General features: G+C 42.6%; 1 protein-coding gene across 5 annotated transcripts in view; it reads right to left on the bottom strand.

Annotated features, from left to right (window-relative positions):
• Positions 1–19,251, bottom strand: part of LOC122550970 (nuclear mitotic apparatus protein 1) — a 120,474-nt gene that overhangs the window by 66,551 nt on the left and 34,672 nt on the right. For 2 of the 5 annotated variants that reach the window (XM_043692528.2, XM_043692533.2), the window contains exons 1-2: positions 11,624–11,795; positions 8,755–8,823 (exon numbers count right to left, since the gene is read on the bottom strand). In XM_043692528.2, coding sequence (XP_043548463.2) covers positions 8,755–8,796 — 42 coding nt within the window. In that variant the 5' untranslated portion in view covers positions 8,797–8,823; positions 11,624–11,795. Of the gene's footprint in view, positions 1–8,754; positions 8,824–11,623; positions 11,797–15,507; positions 15,685–19,251 lie in introns of those variants that run through there. The other 3 variants (XM_087988457.1, XM_043692531.2, XM_043692529.2) reach the window with 3 other exon arrangements.

The following is a 19,251-nucleotide window of genomic DNA, read 5'->3' as shown; positions in this document are numbered from 1 at the left end:
AAAGCTATGGCGGCTTGATGCTGAGTATAGCTCCTGGGGAAGGCGCTTGCAAAGCCACTCTCGCTGCAGTGGCTTTTTCATAAAAGCGAAAATCCTCTTTTGGTAGGTAAAAATAGGTACTAAACTAGGTTTTCGTAAAAGCAAGTTGGCGTAAAACCACCTTTTGAAAAGTGGGGGATACCACTTTCTGCTACAGAAGCCAACTGTGTAAGGAACATAGTAACATTCAGGGAACAGTTGGTTCGAAGAGGTTGCTACATTTGATTGTTCCAAAATATTAGTTAATTTCAATAATGTCTCAGAATAGCAGTGAGGGTTTTGTAGGGTTTTCAATAGGTCACTGAAAACAAATCAAGGTCAAAGAAGAACAGTTCTCTGGTCAGTCAATGGAAGCAGTCTCTGTGAAGAAAAGAACTGTTAAGCTGCATTGCTGAGGTGACTGAGAGCCACTGGCTTTGTTTAATCAGAACCTACGAAGGAATCAGTAGGTGGGAACAATAATTCGGTTGAGAGCAGAGTAAAAAGTCAAGAGCAGTTGGGTAGGAGTCAGATTTGAGGAAGGTTCTCTAGGAGATAGTTAAATGTTGGAATTGAATGTTCAGGAAAAGTCCTCAGAGTTGTGCAACATCAGAAGAGTCCGCATGACATTAATTGCTCAGTTCAGCTGAGAGAGAAGGTGAATAAAACTCTATTTTCTGTGAAGCTAAGCAAGATTAAATCTCAAAAAACAAAACCAGGAGCATTTTTGACTTGATGAAGCTCGCTTTCTGTGAAAGCTGGATTTGTGCTCTAGTTCAATTTCCATAATCCAGGGGAGTATAAATCCAGGGTAAGTGAATCATCAGAATATGTGCAGTCATTGAGATAGCCCAAGCTGGAGCACCTGAAGACAGCTGCAATGATGTCGTCAAAAGGGAACAATTGGAATTCCTTGTAAAGCTTTCATGAGATCTGATGACCTTTACCTTTTTTATTTTGAAAAGGGGAAAACTGAAGCACAAAGCTTGACCCAGATAGAGTTTTCCACAATGATGACTGAACAGAGAGAGAGAGAGAGAGAGAAAAGAGAGAGAGAGAGAGAGAGAGAAAAGAGAGAGAGAGAGAGAAAAGAGAGAGAGAGAGAGAGAAAAGAGAGAGAGAGAGAGAAAGAAAAAAAAAGAGCATTTAACTTGTGGATGAATGCAGAAATAAGGGCCATTATGACAGTCACCAACAAATCCAAATAGAAATTCCTGACAAACTTTCCAGAGACTAGTGACAATGCAGAATTGTTACCATAGAGAGTTGCTGAGTTGAATAACATAGAAATGTTGGATTCCTGATGAAGGGCTTGTGCACGAAAATTGATTTTCCTGCTCCTCGAATGCTGCCTGACCTGCTGTGCTCTTCCAGCACCACTCTAATCTGGACTCTAATTTCCAGCCTCTGCAGTTTTGCTTAATATAGATATGTTTAAGGGGAAGCTGGATAAATCCTTCAGAGAAAAAGTAGGGGAAAGGGTTCAATGGAGGAGAACATGTGTGGACTATAAACAAGATAGATCGGTTGGGGTGAATGGACTGTTCATTTTCTGTAATTTCGATACAATACTGCAGAGGCTCCAACTTAACAATGCTCCATCAAACAACTTCCTGAATACTTTGAATCTTGGAAACACAAAGCGAAAATGTAATTCTTCAAAGCAATACAGCAAACTGCCAGAAGTTCCTGGTGTTAAAAAGGATTAAGTGTAGTAGGAATTTGGGCGGCAGGATGGCTCAGTTGTTAGCACTGCTACCTCACAGCACTAGGGACCCGGGTTCAATTCCATCCTCAGGTGACTGTGTGGAGTTTGCGCATTCTCCCAGCGTCTGCGCGGATTTCCTCTGCACGGTTCGGCTTCCTCATACAATCCAAAGATGTGCAGATTAGGTGGACTGGTCATGCCAAATTGCCCCATAGTGTCCAGGGAGGTGCCGGCTAGGTGAATTAGCTATGAGAAACATAGGGTTACAAGGACTGGGGGACGAGTGCTCTTCAGAGGGTCAATGTGGACTCGATGGGCTGTATGGCCTGCTTCCACACTAGAGGGATTCAATGAATTCTTCACAGAAAAAAAAGGAATGGACACTTGAAATCGGAGTAGGGTTATGGAACAAATCCTGGAATAATTAGGAAACATCCACGATAGAGAGCAGAGGAACTGTATTTTATTTCTCCACAGACAAGTTGTGCTCGGCTGGATGATCTCTTCACCAAACCAAATTTTTCAGAGAATAGGCTGGACTGAAAGTCTGCAGCACACACCAAGGTAGAACGCAACAAGGTGCAAGAAATTTTTGACCAGGCAGTTAAGAAGCAAACTAACTCTTAACACAGAAATGTGAGAAAAGGCATTTTAATTGAAAAAGATAGAAACATCACCTGCACAACAGAAGTATGAAACTGAATGGGGTAAAAGCACAAAAGGAATCTAGGGATACAGATGAAAAAACGTGAACAGTCTTTTCCCCAGTAAACAACGATGCAAAATACTTGTTTAGTATCTCCCCCATTTTCTGCGGCTCCACACAAAGGCCGCCTTGCTGATGTTTGAGGGGCCCTATTCTCTCCCTAGTTACCCTTTTGTCCTTAATGTATTTGTAAAAACTTTTGGATTCTCCTTAACTCTATTTGCCAAAACTATCTCATATCCCCTTTTTGCCCTCCTGATATCCCTCTTAAGTATGCTCCTACTGCCTTTATCCTTTAAAGATTCACTCGATCTATGCTGTCTATACCTAACATATGCTTCCTTCTTTTTCTTAACCAAACCCTTAATTTCTCTGGTCATCCCACATTCCCTATACCTACCAGTGTTTCCTTTCACCCTAACAGGAATATACCGTCTCTGGACTCTCGTTATCTCATTTCTGAGGGTTCCCATTTTCCAGTCGTCCCTTTACCTGCGACCATCTGCCCCCAGTCAACGTTTGAAAGTTCTTGCCTAACACTGTCAAAATTGGCCTTTCTCCAAGTTAGAACTTCAACTTTTAGATCTGGCCTGTTTTTCAGACTGGAGGCCTATGACCAGTACAGTGCGGTTCTGGGTCCACTACTTTTCATCAGTTATATAAATGATTTGGATGTAAGCTTAAGAGGTATAGGTAGTAAGCTTGCAGATGACACCAAAATTGGAGGTGTAGTGGACAGCGAAGCAAGTTACCTCAGGTTACAAGAGGATCTTGATCAGGTGAGCAAACGAGCGGAGGAGTGACAGATGGACCTTAATTTAGATAAATGCGAGGTGCTGCATTTTGGGAAAGCAAATCTTAGCAGGACTTATACACTTAATGGTAAGGTCCTCGGGAGTGTTGCTGAACAAAGAGACCTTGAAGTGCAGGCTCATAGCTCCTTGAAAGTGCAGTCACAGATAGAGAAGATAGTGAAGGTGTTTGGTATGCTTTCCTTTATTGGTCAGAGTATTGAGTACAGGAATTGGGAGGTCATGTTGCGGCTGTACAGGACATTGGTTAGGCCACTGTTGGAATACCATATGCAATTCTAGTCTCCTTCCTATTGGAGGGATGTTGTGAAACTTGAAAGGGTTCAGAAAAGATTTACAAGGATATTGCCAGAGTTACAGGATTTAAACTGGAGGGAGAGGGTGAGTAGGCTAGGACTGCTTTCCCTGGAGCGTCAGAGGCTCAGGGGTGTCCTTGTAGAGGTTTATAAAATCATGAGGGGTATGGATAGGATAAATAGATAAGGTATTTTCCCTGGGGCAAGGGGAGTCCAGAACTCTAGGGTATAGGTTTAGGGTGAGAGGGGAAAGATAAGAGAGACCCAAGAGACAAATATTTCTCGCAGAGGGTGGTGAGTGTGTGGAATGGGCTAACAGAGAAAGTGGTAGAGGCTAGCACAATTGCAACATTTAAATGGCATCTGGATGAGTATATGAATAGGAAGGGATTGGAGGGATATGGGCCAGGTGCTGGCAGTGGGACTAGATTGGGTTGGGATATCTGGTCGGCATGGACGAGTTGGACTGAAGGGTCTGTATCCATACTGTACATCTCTCTGACTCTTAAGTGTCAAAATTCTACATGGAAATTAAAAGCCAAACAAGCATTAACTTTTAGTTGCATAAATTTCAGAACTATGAGATTATATTAACAGAAGAAATAGGAACAGTACTACACCATTAAGTCCACTCGGCCCACTTTATTCTTCAATGAGATCAAGACTGATCATCATCTTCAACACCATTTTTCTGCATTATCCCTATGTCCATTCATATTTACAACATGTAGACAGAAGATAAAAGATACAGGAGAACTGCACCATTCAATGATATCATGGTTGATCAAATAATCCTCAACTCCACTTTCCCACCTTTTCCCCATAACCCTCGATTCCCTTGCTGATTAAAAATCAGTCTATCTCAGCCTTGAATACACGTTAAGGTCCAGCCTCAAAAGCTATCTGAGTATTCAACATACAGCTCAACTCCTGGGTCTGATGACACACGAAGACTGCTATGCATTTGTTGTGGAGTCCAGATTATAAAAAAGGACTTGGCCGCAATGGAGGGAGAACAACAAAAAATGACAAAAGTTGATACCAGAGCTGAGAGATTTCAACTTATCAGGAAAAATTAATGAGATTGGGCATTTTTCTTTCAAAACAAGAGATTCAAAGCAGACCTGATGTGGACCCTCAAAATCATGCATGATTATAGTAACAGAGATCTGTAGAGAATGCGCCCACTTGTGTGAAAATCCAAAAGGTTGAGGTCAGAAGCACAGAGTTCTGAACAAATCCGGTAGTGAAATTGTTTTACTCAGTAGTTAGAATGCAGGACTCACCACCAGGGCAAATAGTTGGAGCAAAGAAATATGCTGTTTTGGAAAATATAGGAGGGGGGTGATGGATTCTCAGGGGAACAGAGAACAAACAACCAAGCTTGGCTCAATGTAATGAGGGGTATGTCAGGTCACAACATCAATTGTGTTCGGTGACTCTCCAGTCTGTGGTAAATACGGACATTTCTGTGGCCAGCAGCAAAATATCAGAATGGTGTGTTGCTTCCCTGGTGCCAGGATCAAGGATGTCTCAGAGACGATGCAGAATGTTCTCAAAAGGGGAGAGGGACCAGCAGGAGGTCATTGTATACATTGGAACCAACGACATACGAAGGGAAAAAGGTTGAGATTCTGAAGGGAGATGACAACGACTTAGGCAGGATTTTATAAAGGAGGTCCTCGAGAGTAGTAATATCTGGATTGCTCCCAGTGCTATGAGCTAGTGAGGGCAGGAATAGAAGAATAGAGCAGATGAATGCATGGCTGAGTAGCTGGTGTATGGGAGAAGGATTCACATTTTTTAATCATTGGAGGCTCTTTTGGGGTAAAAGTGACCTGTACAACAAGGATGGATTGCACCTAAATTGGAAGCACACTAATATACTGGCAGAGCGATTTGCTGGAGCTGCTTGGGAGGATTTAAAATAGCAAAGTGGGGCGGTGGGACCCAGGGAGATAGTGAGGAAAGAGATCAATCTGAGACACGTACAGTTGGGAAAGGGTGTGAATCAAACAATCAGGACAGGCAAAAAAATTAAACTGCATTTATTTCAATGCAAGAGGCCTAATAGGGAAGGCAGATGAACTCGGGGCATGGTTAGGAACATGGGACTGGGATATCATAGTAATTTATACAAATGTGACTCAGGGATGGAAGGACTGGCAGCTTAATGTTCCAGGATACAAATGCTACAGGAATGACAGAAAGGTAGGTGAGAGAGATGGGTGGATGGAGTTTTTGATAAGAGATAGCATTACAGCTGTACTGAGGGAGGACATTCCTGGAAATACATGCAGGGAAGGTATTTTGGTGGAGCTGAGAAATAAGAAAGGGATGATCACCTTATTGGGATTGTATTATAGACCCCCCCTAATAGTCAGAGGGAAATTGAGAAACAAATTTGTAAGGAGATCTCAGTTATCTGTAAGAATAATAGGGTGGTGTGGTAGAGGATTTTATCTTTCCAAACAGACTTGGACTGCCATAGTGTTAAGGGGTTAGATGGAGAAGAATTTGTTAAGTGTGTACAAGAAAATTTTCTGATTCAGTATGTGCTTGTACCTACTAGAGAAGATGCAAAACTTGACCTACTCTTGGGAAATAAGGCAGGGCAGGTGACTGAGTTGTCAGTGGGGGAACACTTTGGGCCCAGCGTCCAAAATTCTATTAGTTTAAAATAGTGATGGAAAAGGATAGATCAGATCTAAAAGTTGAAGTTCTAAACTGGAGAAAGGCCAATTTTGACCATATTATGCAAGAGCTTTTGAAAGCTGATTGGAGGCAGATGTTCACAGTTAAAGGGATGGCTGGAAAATGGAAAGCCTTCAGAAATGAGATAATGAGAATCCAGAGAAAAGTATATTCCTGTCAGGGTGAAAGGAATGGCTGGTAGGTATAGGAAATGCTGGTTGACTAAAGAAATTGAGGGTTTGGTTAAGAAAAAGAAGGAAGCATATGTCAGGTATAGACAGGATAGATCGAGTGACTCCTTAGAAGAGTATAAAGGCAGGACGAGTATACTTAAGAAAGAAATCAGGAGGGCAAAAAAGAGTCATGATATAGCTTTGGCAAATAGAGTTAAGGAGAATCCAAAGGCTTTTTACAAATACATTAAGGACAAAAGGGTAACTTGGGAGAGAATAGGGCACTTCAAAGATCAGCAAGACGGCCTTTGTGTGGAGCAGCAGGAGATGGCAGAGATGCTAACTGAGTATTCGGCATCAGTATTTACTGTGAAAAAGGAGATGAATGATATACAATCTAGATAAATAGATGGTGACATCTTGAAAAATGTTCATATTACAGAGAAGGAAAAGTACTGGATGTCTTGAAACACATAAAAGTGGATAGATTTCCCAGGACCTGATCAGATGTACCCTAGATCTCTGTGGGAAGCTAGAGAAGTGATTGCTAGGCCTCTTACTGAGATATTTGTACCATCGAGAGTCACAAGTGAGGTGCCAGAAGACTGGAGGTTGGCTAATGTGGTGCCACTATTCAAGTAAGGTAGTAACGACAAGCTAGGGAACTATAGACTGGTGAGCCTGACATTGCTGGTGGGCAAATTGTTGGAGAGAATCCTGAGGGACAGGTTGTACATGCATTTGGAAAGGCAAGGACTGATTAAAGATAGTCAACATGGCTTTGTGCATGGGAAATCATGTCTCACAAACTTGATGGAGTTTTTCAAAGAAGTAATAAAGAGAATTGATGAGGGCAGAGTGGTAGATGTGATCTATCTGGACTGCAGTAAGGCGTTCAACAAGGTTCCTTATGGGAGACTGGTTAGCAAGGTTAGATCTCGTGGAATACAGGGAGAAGTAGCCATTTGGATACAGAACTGGCTCACAGGTAGAAGACAGTGGTGGTGGAGAGTTGTTTTTAAGACTGGAGGCCTGTGACTAGTGGAGTGCCACAAGGATCAATGCTGGGTGCTTTTCATCATTTATATTAATGATTTGGTTGCGAGCTTAAGAGGTATAATGAGTAAGTTTGCGGATGACACCAAAATTGGAGGTGTCGTGGACAGTGAAGGAGGTTACTTCAGATTACAACAGGATCTGGACCAGATGGGCCAATGGGCTGAGAAGTGGCAGATGGAGTTTAAAATCAGATAAATGCGAGGTGCTGCATTTTGGGAAAGCAATTCTTAGCAGGACTTATACACTTAATGGAAAGGTCCGAGGGAGTGTTGCTGAACAAAGAGATCTTGGAGTGCAGGTTCATTGCTCCTTGAAAGTGGAGTCGCAATAGATAGGATGTTGAAGGCGACTTTTGGTATGCTTTCCTTTATTGGTCAGAGTATCCAGTACACGAATTGGGAGGTCATGTTGCAGCTATACAAGACATCGGTTAGTCCACTGTTGGAATACTGCATACAATTCTGGTCTCCTTCCTATTGGAAAGATGCTGTGAAACTTGAAAGGGTTCAGAAAAGATTAACAAGGATGTTGCCAAAGTTGGAGGATTTGAGCTATAGGGAGAGGTTGAATAGACTGGGGCTGTTTTCCCTGGACCGTCAGAGGCTGAGGGGTGACCTTGTAGAGGTTTATAAAATCATGAGGGGCATGAATAGGATAAATAAATAAAGTCTTTTCTCTGGGGTCGGGAAGTCCAGAACTAGACAGCATCGGTTTAGGGTGAGGGGGGAAAGATATAAAAGAGACCTAAGGGGCAATCTTTCATGCAGAGGGTGATACGTCTATGGAATGAGCTGCCAGAGGAAGTGGTGGAGGCTAGTACAATTGCAACATTTAAAAGGCAACTGGATGGGTATACGAATAGGAAGGGTTTGGAGGGATATGGGCCAGGTGCTGGCAGGTGGGACTAGATTGGGTTGGGATATCTGATTGGCATGGACAGGTTGGACTGAAGGGTCTGTTTCCATGCTGTACATCTCTATGACTCTTATAAATTGTTTAGGGGCTTCAAAATGAAACTCAATAGGCACCAAAAAGAAAAATTGTTGAAAGATACGGTGAGGGGATAAGGTGATCAATGAGGAGGTTCACAAGAAGTTTAAACATCAGCACAGCATACAAGATAGACTGGTCTGTTTCTGTGTTGTGTGTTTATGCAGTAGAGCAGTTTGAGTAGAGTAACGCTCCATCTCAGAAAGGGACAAAGGAGCCATCTGACCAAGCACACAAACTTAAAGTGAAACAGCCACACGACTTTGAAAAACACAATATTACAAGGAACCTTTCTTACCCATTTCACCAAGGCCTCAGCCTTTGTCCTGTGCACTGCCATTCTGTGTAGCTTTACTCAAGAGGTGACCTGGAAATAAAGGACAAAAGGATTCAGCTACAGGGGACATAGATGTACAGACTGTCACAGTGGACCAAAAGTTGGTTGCAGTTACTGCAGGAGAATTTCAAAAAAACCTTTCACCAGAATGCCCCTTAACAGACACCTGTTGCATTGAATAGCTTGCTTTATCATTCGTATTATTTTATCTTTCATATGATGGTTGGGCTTGCACCTTGTGAAAAGACTCCAACCATTCAAGTTTTGAGAGCTATGTGCATTCCTAATTCTGGCTGCAAAATATCCACTACTTTAAAACAGTGGCTTGCCTGCAACCGCCTGGACACAAAACTTTGAAATTGTCTTCTTGAAACTCCGTCTCTCATCTCCTCAGTTACTTGAATCTTGCAAAACAGACAGGCATGTTGCCAAGATAATTTGCACTCATCAGAACAAAGGCAAGAATGCCTATTTTCAAAAGGATGTAAACAATTTATACAAAAGGGAAAAAAAGGGTGCTGATCGGTTGAGACTTGCCATGGAGAATGAATGTAATATTTTTCTGTAACATAAACTGTTGTGATCATTTGAAATTTGGCAGGTTTGTTCTGACGAGTGCAAACCAAAGTATTTCAGCAATGTCTCACTTTACAACAACATCCTGCATTTTTAAGATGCTCCTTAAACCTTGACCTCGTTTATCAAGCTTTGTCACCTATCTCAATGTCTCATGTCAAATTTTCTCTTCAAGTTGAGGGTCAAAATTTGGAGCTTATTCACATGAAGCACTTTTGAGACATTTTATTCTAATAAAAGCACTATATAAATTTCCGCTGATGCTGTCTCTGTTACAGACCTCCCAACTGCTGCCGTTTAATTCAGTGGTCAGCAGTCCCAGAGACGTTTCTGGTGCAGTGGCAGTGTCCCTATTTCTGAACCAGGCAAATGGGTTCAAGTCACATTCACTCCAGAGTCATGTAATAACATCTCTGAACAGGTTGATTTGAAAATACGTCCAATGTTAGCCCTAGACATCAACTCCCTATGCAAGAGATTACCTGAAACCTCACTGAAGTCAGTCTGGGCCACTCACATTTCATGAAGGTGCTGCAGCAATAAATAAACACACCCTCCAACAGGGACTGGACAAAGATCAGCCTTAGAGGGGTTGAAAAATAAAGCTGAAACACATCCGGAATTGTTTTAAATGGACTGGACTTACACAATGCATCAAATGCAGAAGAAAAATTCCAGTTGCAGGCGATCGCATTATATAAATTTGAAACCAAGTTGACTCCTCCCTCCAACATAAAAAGGTATCCTCAACTTAATACACTGCTGCAAGAATGTCTGGGTGGGTAGGAGAAACAAAAGCAAATGCAAACCAGCTGTGTCGAAGTTAATGCCTCCAAACACTCCCGAAACCCCGACATCATAAATCATTGGTTGTAAAGTTCTTTGGGATGTCCTGTTGTTATGAAGGTACTGCATACATGCAAATGATTTCTCTACAAATTCGTGGTTGCAGTAAAAGACCACATTCACAAAACAGACACAGTAGTGTGGTGGTTAGAATACTGGACGAATAATCGAGGCCTAAATTAACAATACTGAGAATGAGTTAATGAGTTATACTTGTTTGAGAGTTCAGATGTAATTCTCAATTCAAAGTGTACTTTTCTGAATTTATGGAGTTAAAAACATCCTTTCAGTAAAATGAAGCTGATGGGAGTGATATCAAAACCAAACAGGTTAACTTAAAAGGACACTAGCCATAGTTGCATAGTCTGGAATTCTGATGTCAGTCATGCACCAAGCTGCTGGAGCTTTAACTACCCTCAAGTGGCCTAACAAGCCCCTCACAACGAGTAAAGGGACTAGAATGCCACATTTGTTAGTTATGGGTAATAAATATCACTGTTGCTATTGACAGTCACACTTCTCATCCCTCCCCCGTGCAAGGATTAAAGCTTTAAAACAAACAAGCCTAAAATTAAAACGTGATGGTTTGGGGTTACATTATGTACTTCCAGTTAGCAGAAGGCAGCCACTGAGGCCCGTTTGAGACGCCGCCAGAATAAAGGGGCCTCCCTCTCCAACAGTATCGACCTCCCCTCCCCCCCGCAACAAGAGACAGGACAAAAGTTGCAGAGGCCACAGTTCAGGAGAACCTCTCAGCTAATCTCCCTCTCACCGTCGCGCCGGCATCAGAGGCCGCATTCCTTTCCCTGTTTCCTGTAGAGATGACCCTCTTGTCTCAAACAAGGGTGCGGTCAAACATTGCGCCTATATTTAAGGTTAGGGCACAATGTGCGCGCGCGCATTAGTTCATTAAAAATAAACGGGTGAACGAAAATGCCGGAGTGTTTTCTCAAGAAAACCCAAATTGCGCTCCCGCACAAAATGGAGAGACAACAACAGCTGCTGCTGCTGCAAGGCCTTGACTCCCAGCTCACTTTGATTGGAAACAAGAATCCCTTTTACAAAATTTGATCCCAAAAAAAATCAAAACAAAGATGAGGGAATTTACCAGTTTTATATGAAATCAAACTGGATTCATATGTAAAACGGGAGTAGAAAACAAACAGGAGCTGGGCCAACAGCCTGGGCTTGTTTCAAACAAGAGACTTTTTTTTTGCGATAATAAAGTCCATGCATGAATAAATAAACGCAAGGCTTGGGGAGTAGGGGATGAAGTGCGATGGCCCCTCGGTATCAAAAGCTGGAGAAAGAGAGAATGTGAGAGAGAGAGAGAGAGACGCTGGAGCAGACTGCAATCCGCAATAACTGCTCCAGGTAACAATCCTTCCCTCTTGGATACGCTGCTCACCGCTACAAAGTGTCTCGTCTGTCTGCAAATCCTCCTCCTTCCATTAAAGTTTCTGTCCCACTCTCAACCCCGCCCACAAGTGCTTCCTTTTGTGCTCTCTTGTGATAAAGAGGGGCTGGAAAGGAATACCACTTTCACCTAAAAATAAGAAAACAATAAATCCTTCTCGACTGCCGCTGCTGGCAGCGCTTCCACTTCCTGTTACGTCGCTTATTGCTTCCCCTATCTCTTTTTCCCAGTTCTCTCAAGCTTACCCAGGCTTGGTTCACTGGTTTATCACGGTCAACTGCGACTCAGCATGCTCTGGCTTCGAAGCCTGGTCAAGGCTATCAAAGCTGACACCCACAGCAACACAGACAGGGTGCTACACCATCTTTTAGACTGACATATTAAAGTGGGGCCTGGTCTGTACTCTGGTTGGTATAAATGATCCCAAAGTAACTACATTCAAGAGTAGAGTGGTAACCGTTCTCCTGATCAGTAGCCTCGCCATTAAAACAGATTATGCAGTCATTAATGTTCCATAAGTTGGCTACGCAACAGTAGTTAATACACGTCAAAAATTATTAAGTAACTGTAAAGTGCTTTAGAGTGTCCTGAGGTTGAGATCGTGATGACATAATTGCAAGTTATTTCTTTATTCTCACTTCGCCGCCCCCACCCACCCCATCTTCCTCATCAGCAGTTAATTACAGTTGGAAGGGGGTTGATAATTTAGGACGAAGGTGAGAAGTTTCTTCACCCAAAAGGACCAAGGTTCTTTGGAATTCTCCACCTAAGTGCACCATAGATGCTTCAACTTTGAACATATTGAAATCAATGGATTTTTGGACAGGAAGAGAATTGACATATTTGAGGACAGCGCGGGAAGGTAATTGAGGTCGATCAGGCATGACCTTATTTAATGTTAGAACAGGTTCGAGAGGATTGAATGACCGATTCCTCTCACTTTCAGCTCCGTTTATCCCCTCAGAGTGCCTAGCCCATGAAAAGCTGTGCAATACAATCATTAAAACCATGTCACGTCCCTCCCCTTTACAAAATCAATGCTGCAAAAATCAGAACAAAGCACGGCATTTCACTCTAGTTCGATTATCACCTATCTGATTATATTTTATAAAGCAATTTTTGTAGATACTCCGTTTATTTCCATATGAAATTCCCAGATCATTTAATCTCACTAAAACAGGTACATGGATCCCATACAACAGATAGAATATGATAGCTGCACAAGTTGATTTTTTGACACAACAGGACAGTAACAGGCTCAGATGTCAAGTATATAAAAAGAAAATACGTACATGGAAACATAGAATAGTTTATGAAATGGAGAGGGGCCATTTGGCTCACTGTTCATGTTGGACAAAAATTTTATTCTAACTTAATCCCATCTAGCAGGCTTTGGTCTGTAACCCTGTAGGTCACAGCATCTCAAGTGCACATTCAAGTGATTTTTTTCTAATGAAATATTCAACAAAACAATTTCGGGCCTTTTTCATATTTATACACAGCCTCTTTTAAATTCAGGATGCACTTACTGCTATAATATGGAGCCATTCAGCCGCTTGGATCTGTTCCACAGTTCTACGAGATCATGGGTGTTCTGTATCCCAACTCTCCATGCCTTGATACCAACATTTTTATTTTGTTGACCAACACTTAGTGAGGACTGCAGATCAGAGTCAAGTGTGGTGCTGGAAAAGCACAGCAGGTCAGGCAGCATCTGAGGTGCAGGAGAATCGATGTTTCAGGCATAAGCCTTTCATCAGAATTCCTGATGAAAGGCTTATGCCCGAAACATCGATGCTCCTGAGCGTCAGCTGCTGCCTGACTTGCTGTGCTTTTCCAGCACCACACTCTCAACTTTGATCTCTAGCATTTGCAGTCCTCACTTTCTCCTATAACTTGGTGTTGTGTGATTTTAAACTCATTACAAAACCAGATTCACCAAATTTGATTGTTTGTGGGCAGGAACGAATCAACAAGAGGATGAAAGTTTGCATATTATAAGTCAATGTCTTTCGGGGGGGGGGGGGGGACCACTAATGATACTGATCCAATTGATTTAGGCATGGTTATTGGTTACACATGAAGACAACATTGATAACGTTTACACATCCTGGAAGGTCACACTAACTCTGTAAACAAATCAATTTCACCTCTGGTTTCTGCACAGGGACTGGATTGCTTTGATCTTTGGTTCTGCATTCACAAAGGTTGGACACAAATAACACACCAGAAATATTGCAAAACACTGGGTTTAGTGAGGAGGATCTGAAGGAAATCAATGCTAATAGGGAAGTGCTGGTGGGGAAATTGATGGGATTGAACACTGATAAATCTCCAAGGCCTGATAATATACATCCCAGAGTACTTAAAAAAAAGTGGCTGTAGAAGTAATGTATGCATCGGTGGTCATCTCCCAAGATTCTATCGACTCAAATAGTTCTGACAGATTGCAGGGTAGCTATGTAATCGCTCTATTCAAAACAGAAGACAGAAAAACTGGCAGGTATAGACCAGTCAAGCCTGACGTCATGTTGAGGAAAATGCTAGAGTAGACAAACAGGAGGCTGGAAGAACACAGCAAGCCTGGCATCATCAGGAGGTAGAGGAGTCAACATTTCAGGTATAACCCTTCTTCAGGACTTGAGGTGGAGGTAGGGGGAGCTACAGATACGCTGTGGGGGTAGTGGAATGGTGAGGCAGTGACAGATGGATACGACCTGGTTGGTCGATGGGAGGAATGAATCCGATTAGTAGCTGAAAGAAAGGGTCAGGAGGTGGAACAGAAGGGAGGAGGCAAGGCTGGAAAGGGAGGCACGGTATGGGTGGGAAGGTTATTTGAAATTGGAGAACTCAATGTTAAGTTCTCTGGGCTGTCGGCTGCCCAGGCAGAAGAGGAGATGTTGTTCCTCCAATCTGTGGTCTGATTCACTCTGGCAATGGAGGAGGCCAAAGGTGGACAGTCGGGAAGGGAGTGGGAGAGAGAATTAAAATGGGCAGTGACTGGGAGGCCATGCTGGCCCTTTTAGGCCCCTGGTGAAGATTCTCGGTGAAACGTTCACTTAGTTTACGTTTGGTCTCACTGATGTAGAGAAGATTACATTGGGAGCATCAGATGCAGTAGCCTAGGTTGGAGGAGATACAGGTGAACCTCTGTTTCACCCAGAAGGACTGTTTGGCGTTCTGGATGCAGGGGAGGGAGGTGGAGGAGCAGCTGTTGCATCTTTTTCGTTTGCAGAAGGTGGTATCGGGAGTTTGGAGGAGTTGGTGGAGAGTGTAGCATGAATCAAGGAGTGGCAAAGGGAACGGTCCTTGTGGCAGAGGGATGGGTAGGTGGTAGGGTCTAACTGGAGTTGGCAGAAGTGTTTGAGGATGATCCGTTGGACGCAGAGGCTGGTGGGGTAGAAAGTGAGGACAAAGAGGATCCTACCTTTATTATATGGGTGACGTGGGGGGGAAACCATTGTTTGAAATAGGAGGACATAAGAGATGTTTGCGAGTGGAACATCTCCTCATCACAACAGATGCAACGGAATTGGAAAAACAGGATGGAGTTTTTGCAGGGTACAGGGTGGAAGGAGGTGTAGTCCAGGTAGCTATGGAATCTGTGGGTTTATAGTAAATGTCGGTCCATAAAAGCAAATAAATATTTGCTAACCATTTGGAAAACAATGAGAAGATCAAACAGAGTCATCGTGGATTCACGAAAGGGAAATTATGCTCGTCAAATCTACTAGAGGTCTTCAAGGATGCAACTATTAGAGTTGAGGGATAGCCAGTTAATGTGGTTTATTTGGACTTTCAGAAGGCTTTTGACAAAGTCCAATGGAAGACATTAGTATCTAAAATTAAAGTGCATGGGATTATGGGTAACTTACCTCTCCAACCTTCAGGCTGTCTGCCTGTATTCCTGATGAAGGGCTTTTCCCCGAAATGTCGATTTTACTGCTCCTCGGATGCTGCCTGAACTGCTGTGCTCTTCCAGCACCACTAATCCAGAATCTGGTTTCCAGCATCTGCAGTCATTGTTTTTACCTTATGGGTAGTGTACTGACCTGGTTAGAAAATTGGTGGTAGACAGTAAATAAAGAGTAGGGTCTTTTTCCAAACTACAGGCAGTGACTATGGGGTGCCACAGGGATCAGTGCTAGGATCTGTTATTCACAATATATATTAATGATTTGAATGAGCAAATTAAATGTATTATCTCTAACTTAGATGACACAAAGCTGAATGAGAGGATTAGATGTGAGGAGGGTGCAGACAAGCTTCAGTGCAATTTGAACAAGCTGAACAAGTCGGCAAATACGTGCAGATGTGATATTTGGATAAATATGAGATTATGCACATATTTTGAAAATACAAGGAGGCAGTATACTAATGGTTGAACGGCTACAAATTGAGAAAGGGAAATGTGCAATGAGACCTGGTTGTCCTTGTGCACCAGTTGCATGCAGGTGTAATGGACAGTCAAGACATTAAGTGGTATGTTGGTCTTCATAACAAGAGGATTTGAATAAAGGAATAAAAATGTCTCGCTGCAGTCATACAGGGCCTTGGTGAAATAACGCCTGGAATATTGTGCGCACTTTTGGTTTCTTTATTCAAGGGAGGATGTTTTTGCTATAGATGGGGTATGGCAAAGTTTTACCAGACTGATCCCTGGTATGTTGGGACTGAAAGAAGAAGTTGAATCGGTTCAGATTATATTTGCTGGAGTTCAGAAGAATCAGGAGGGATCTCGGAAACCTACAATTCTGGGATGATTATTTTATTGGGATTTTATTATCAACTCCTGCATTGGCAGCAGGGCAATTGATAAAAAAAATTTGTAAAGAGATTTCAGTTTTCTGTTAAAATAATAGGTAGGGGATTTTAACTTTCCAAACATAGACTGGGACTGCCATAGGGTTAAGGGTTTAGATGGAGAGGAATCTGTTAAGTGTGCACAAGAACATTTTTAGATTTAGTATGTGGATGTACTTACGAGAGAAGGTGCAAAACTTAACATACTCTTGGGAAATAAGGCAGGGCAGGTGACTGAGGTGTCAGTGGGGGAGCATTTTGGGGCCAGTGATCATAATTCTATTAATTTTAAAATAGTGATGGAAAAGGATAGACCAGATCTAAAAGTTGAAGTTCTAAATTGGAGGAAGGCTAATTTTGATGGTATTAGGCAAGAACTTTCAAAAGCTGACTGGGGGCAGATGTTCGCATGTAAAGGGACAGCTGGAAAATGGGAAGCCTTCAGAAATGAGATAACGAGAGTCCAGAGACAGTATATACCCATTAGGGTGAAGGGAAGGCTGATAGATTTAGGGAATGCTGGATGACTAGAGAAATTGAGGTTTTGGTTAAGAAAAAGAAGGAAGCATGCGTCAGGTATAGACAGAAGGGATCGAGTGAACCTTTAGAAGAGTATAAAGGCAGTAGGAGTATACTTAAGGAAATCAAGAGGACAAAAAGAATGAGAATTCTTTAGCAAGCAGAATTAAGACAATCCAAAGGGTTTTTACAAATACACTAAGGACAAAAGGGTAACTAGGGAGAGAATAGGGCCCCTCAAAGATCAGCAAGGCAGCCTTCATGTGGAGCCGCAGGAGATGGGGGGACATACTAAATGACTGGGACAATACACATCCTAGGACAGGCAAACAAAGACACGCACGAGAATTCAGAGAGGCATTCTAACAGAACTTGATCAATAAATACATTGATTTAGATCCTACCTACTTTCCCTTGAGAAAAAGAACCGGAAATGACACCACGCACCTTAAGGAACCAAGACCGATTAACAGAGAAGCGGGACATACCACCATCGCTTCACTGTAGACACTCACCGAAGATATTACCTTGCATGGTGATAAAATGTCTGAAAACAAATCTTCAAGCTGAACGAGCAAACTTATAGACATACGAAATGAGAATTTTGCATCAGTGTTTACTGTGGAGAAGGACATGGCAAATATAGAATGTAGGGAAATAGAGGGTAACATCTTGAAAAATATTCATATTACAAAGGAGGAAGTGCTGGATGTCTTGAAATGCATAAAGCTGGATAAATCCCCAGGACCTGATCAGGTGTACCCTGGAACTCTGTGGGAAGCTAGGGAATTGATTGCTGGACCCCTTGCTGAGATATTTGTATCATCGATAGTCACAGGGGAGATGCCAGAAGACTGCACGTTGACTAATGTGGTGCCACTATTTAGGTAAGGTGGTAACAACAAGCTAGGGAACTATAGACTGGTGAACCTGACATCAGTGGTGGGCAAGTTGTTGGAAGGAATCCGGAGGGAGAGGATGTACATGTATTTGGAAAGGCAAGGACTGATTAGGGACATGGCTTTGTGCGTGGGAAATCATGTCTCACAAATTTGATTGACTGTTTTGAAGAAGTAACAAAAAGGATTTATGAGGGCAGAGCAGTGGACGTAACCTATATGGACTTCAGTAAGGCGTTCGACAAGGTTCCCCATGGGAGACTGGTTAGCATGGTTATATCTCAGAATACAGGGAGAAATAGCTATTCAGATACAGAACTGGCTTGAAGGTAGAAGACAGAGGGTGGTGGTGGAGGCTTGTTTTTCAGACTGGAAGCTTGTGACCAGTGGATCAGTGCTGAGTCCACTACTTTTCATCATTTATATAAATGATTTGGATGTGAGCATAAGAGGTATAGTTAGTTGCAGATGACACCAAAATTGGAGATGTAGTGGACAGTGAAGAAGGTTACCTCAGATTACAATGGGATCTTGATCAGATGGGCTAATGGGCTCAGGAGTGGCAGATGGAGTTTAATTTAGTTAAATACGAGATGCTGCATTTTGGGAAGGCAAATCTTAGCAGGACTTAATATTTAATGGAAAGGTCCTAGGGAGTGTTGCTGAACAAAGAGATCTTGGATTGCAGGTTCATAGTTCCTTGAAAGTGGAGTCGCAGGTAGATAGGATAGTGAAGAAGGTGTTTGGTATGCTTTCCCTTATTGGTCAGAGTATTGAGTACAGGAGTTGGAAGGTCATGTTGCGGCTGTACAGGACATTGGTTAGGCCACTTTTGAAATATTGCATGCAATTCTGGTCTACTTCCTATTGGAAGGATGTTGTGAAACTTGAAAGGGTTCAGAAAAGATTTACAAGGATGTTACCAGGGTTGGAGGATTTGAGCTATACGGAGAGGCTGAATTGGCTGGGACTGTTTTCCCTGGCATGTCGGAGGCTGAGGGGTGATCTTATAGAGGTTTGTACAATCATGAGGGGCATGGATATGGTAAATAGACAAGGTCGTTTCCCTGGGGTGGGGGAGTCCAGACTAGAGGGCATAAGTTTAGGGCGAGAGGGGAAAGATATTAAAGGGACCTTTTATATAAAGGATGCAACTTTTTCAAGCAGAGGGTGGTGCATGTATGGAATGAATTGCCAGAGGAAGTGGTGGAGGCTGGTACAACTGCAACATTTAAAAGGCATCTGGATGGGTATACGAATAGGAAGGGTTTGGAGGGATATGAGCCCCCCCCGGGTGCTGGCAAGTGGGACTAGATTAGGTTGGAATATCTGGTCGGTATGGCCGAGTTGGACCGAAGGGTCTTTTTATGCTATACATCTGTGACTCTATGACTAGAC

The sequence above is a fragment of the Chiloscyllium plagiosum genome, unplaced genomic scaffold (genome assembly GCF_037043375.1).
Source record: "Chiloscyllium plagiosum isolate Xiang-an unplaced genomic scaffold, Cpla_swu_hap1 HiC_scaffold_6, whole genome shotgun sequence".
NCBI classification, from domain to species: domain Eukaryota; kingdom Metazoa; phylum Chordata; class Chondrichthyes; order Orectolobiformes; family Hemiscylliidae; genus Chiloscyllium; species Chiloscyllium plagiosum.
This window is presented reverse-complemented; position numbering and strand designations above follow the sequence as displayed.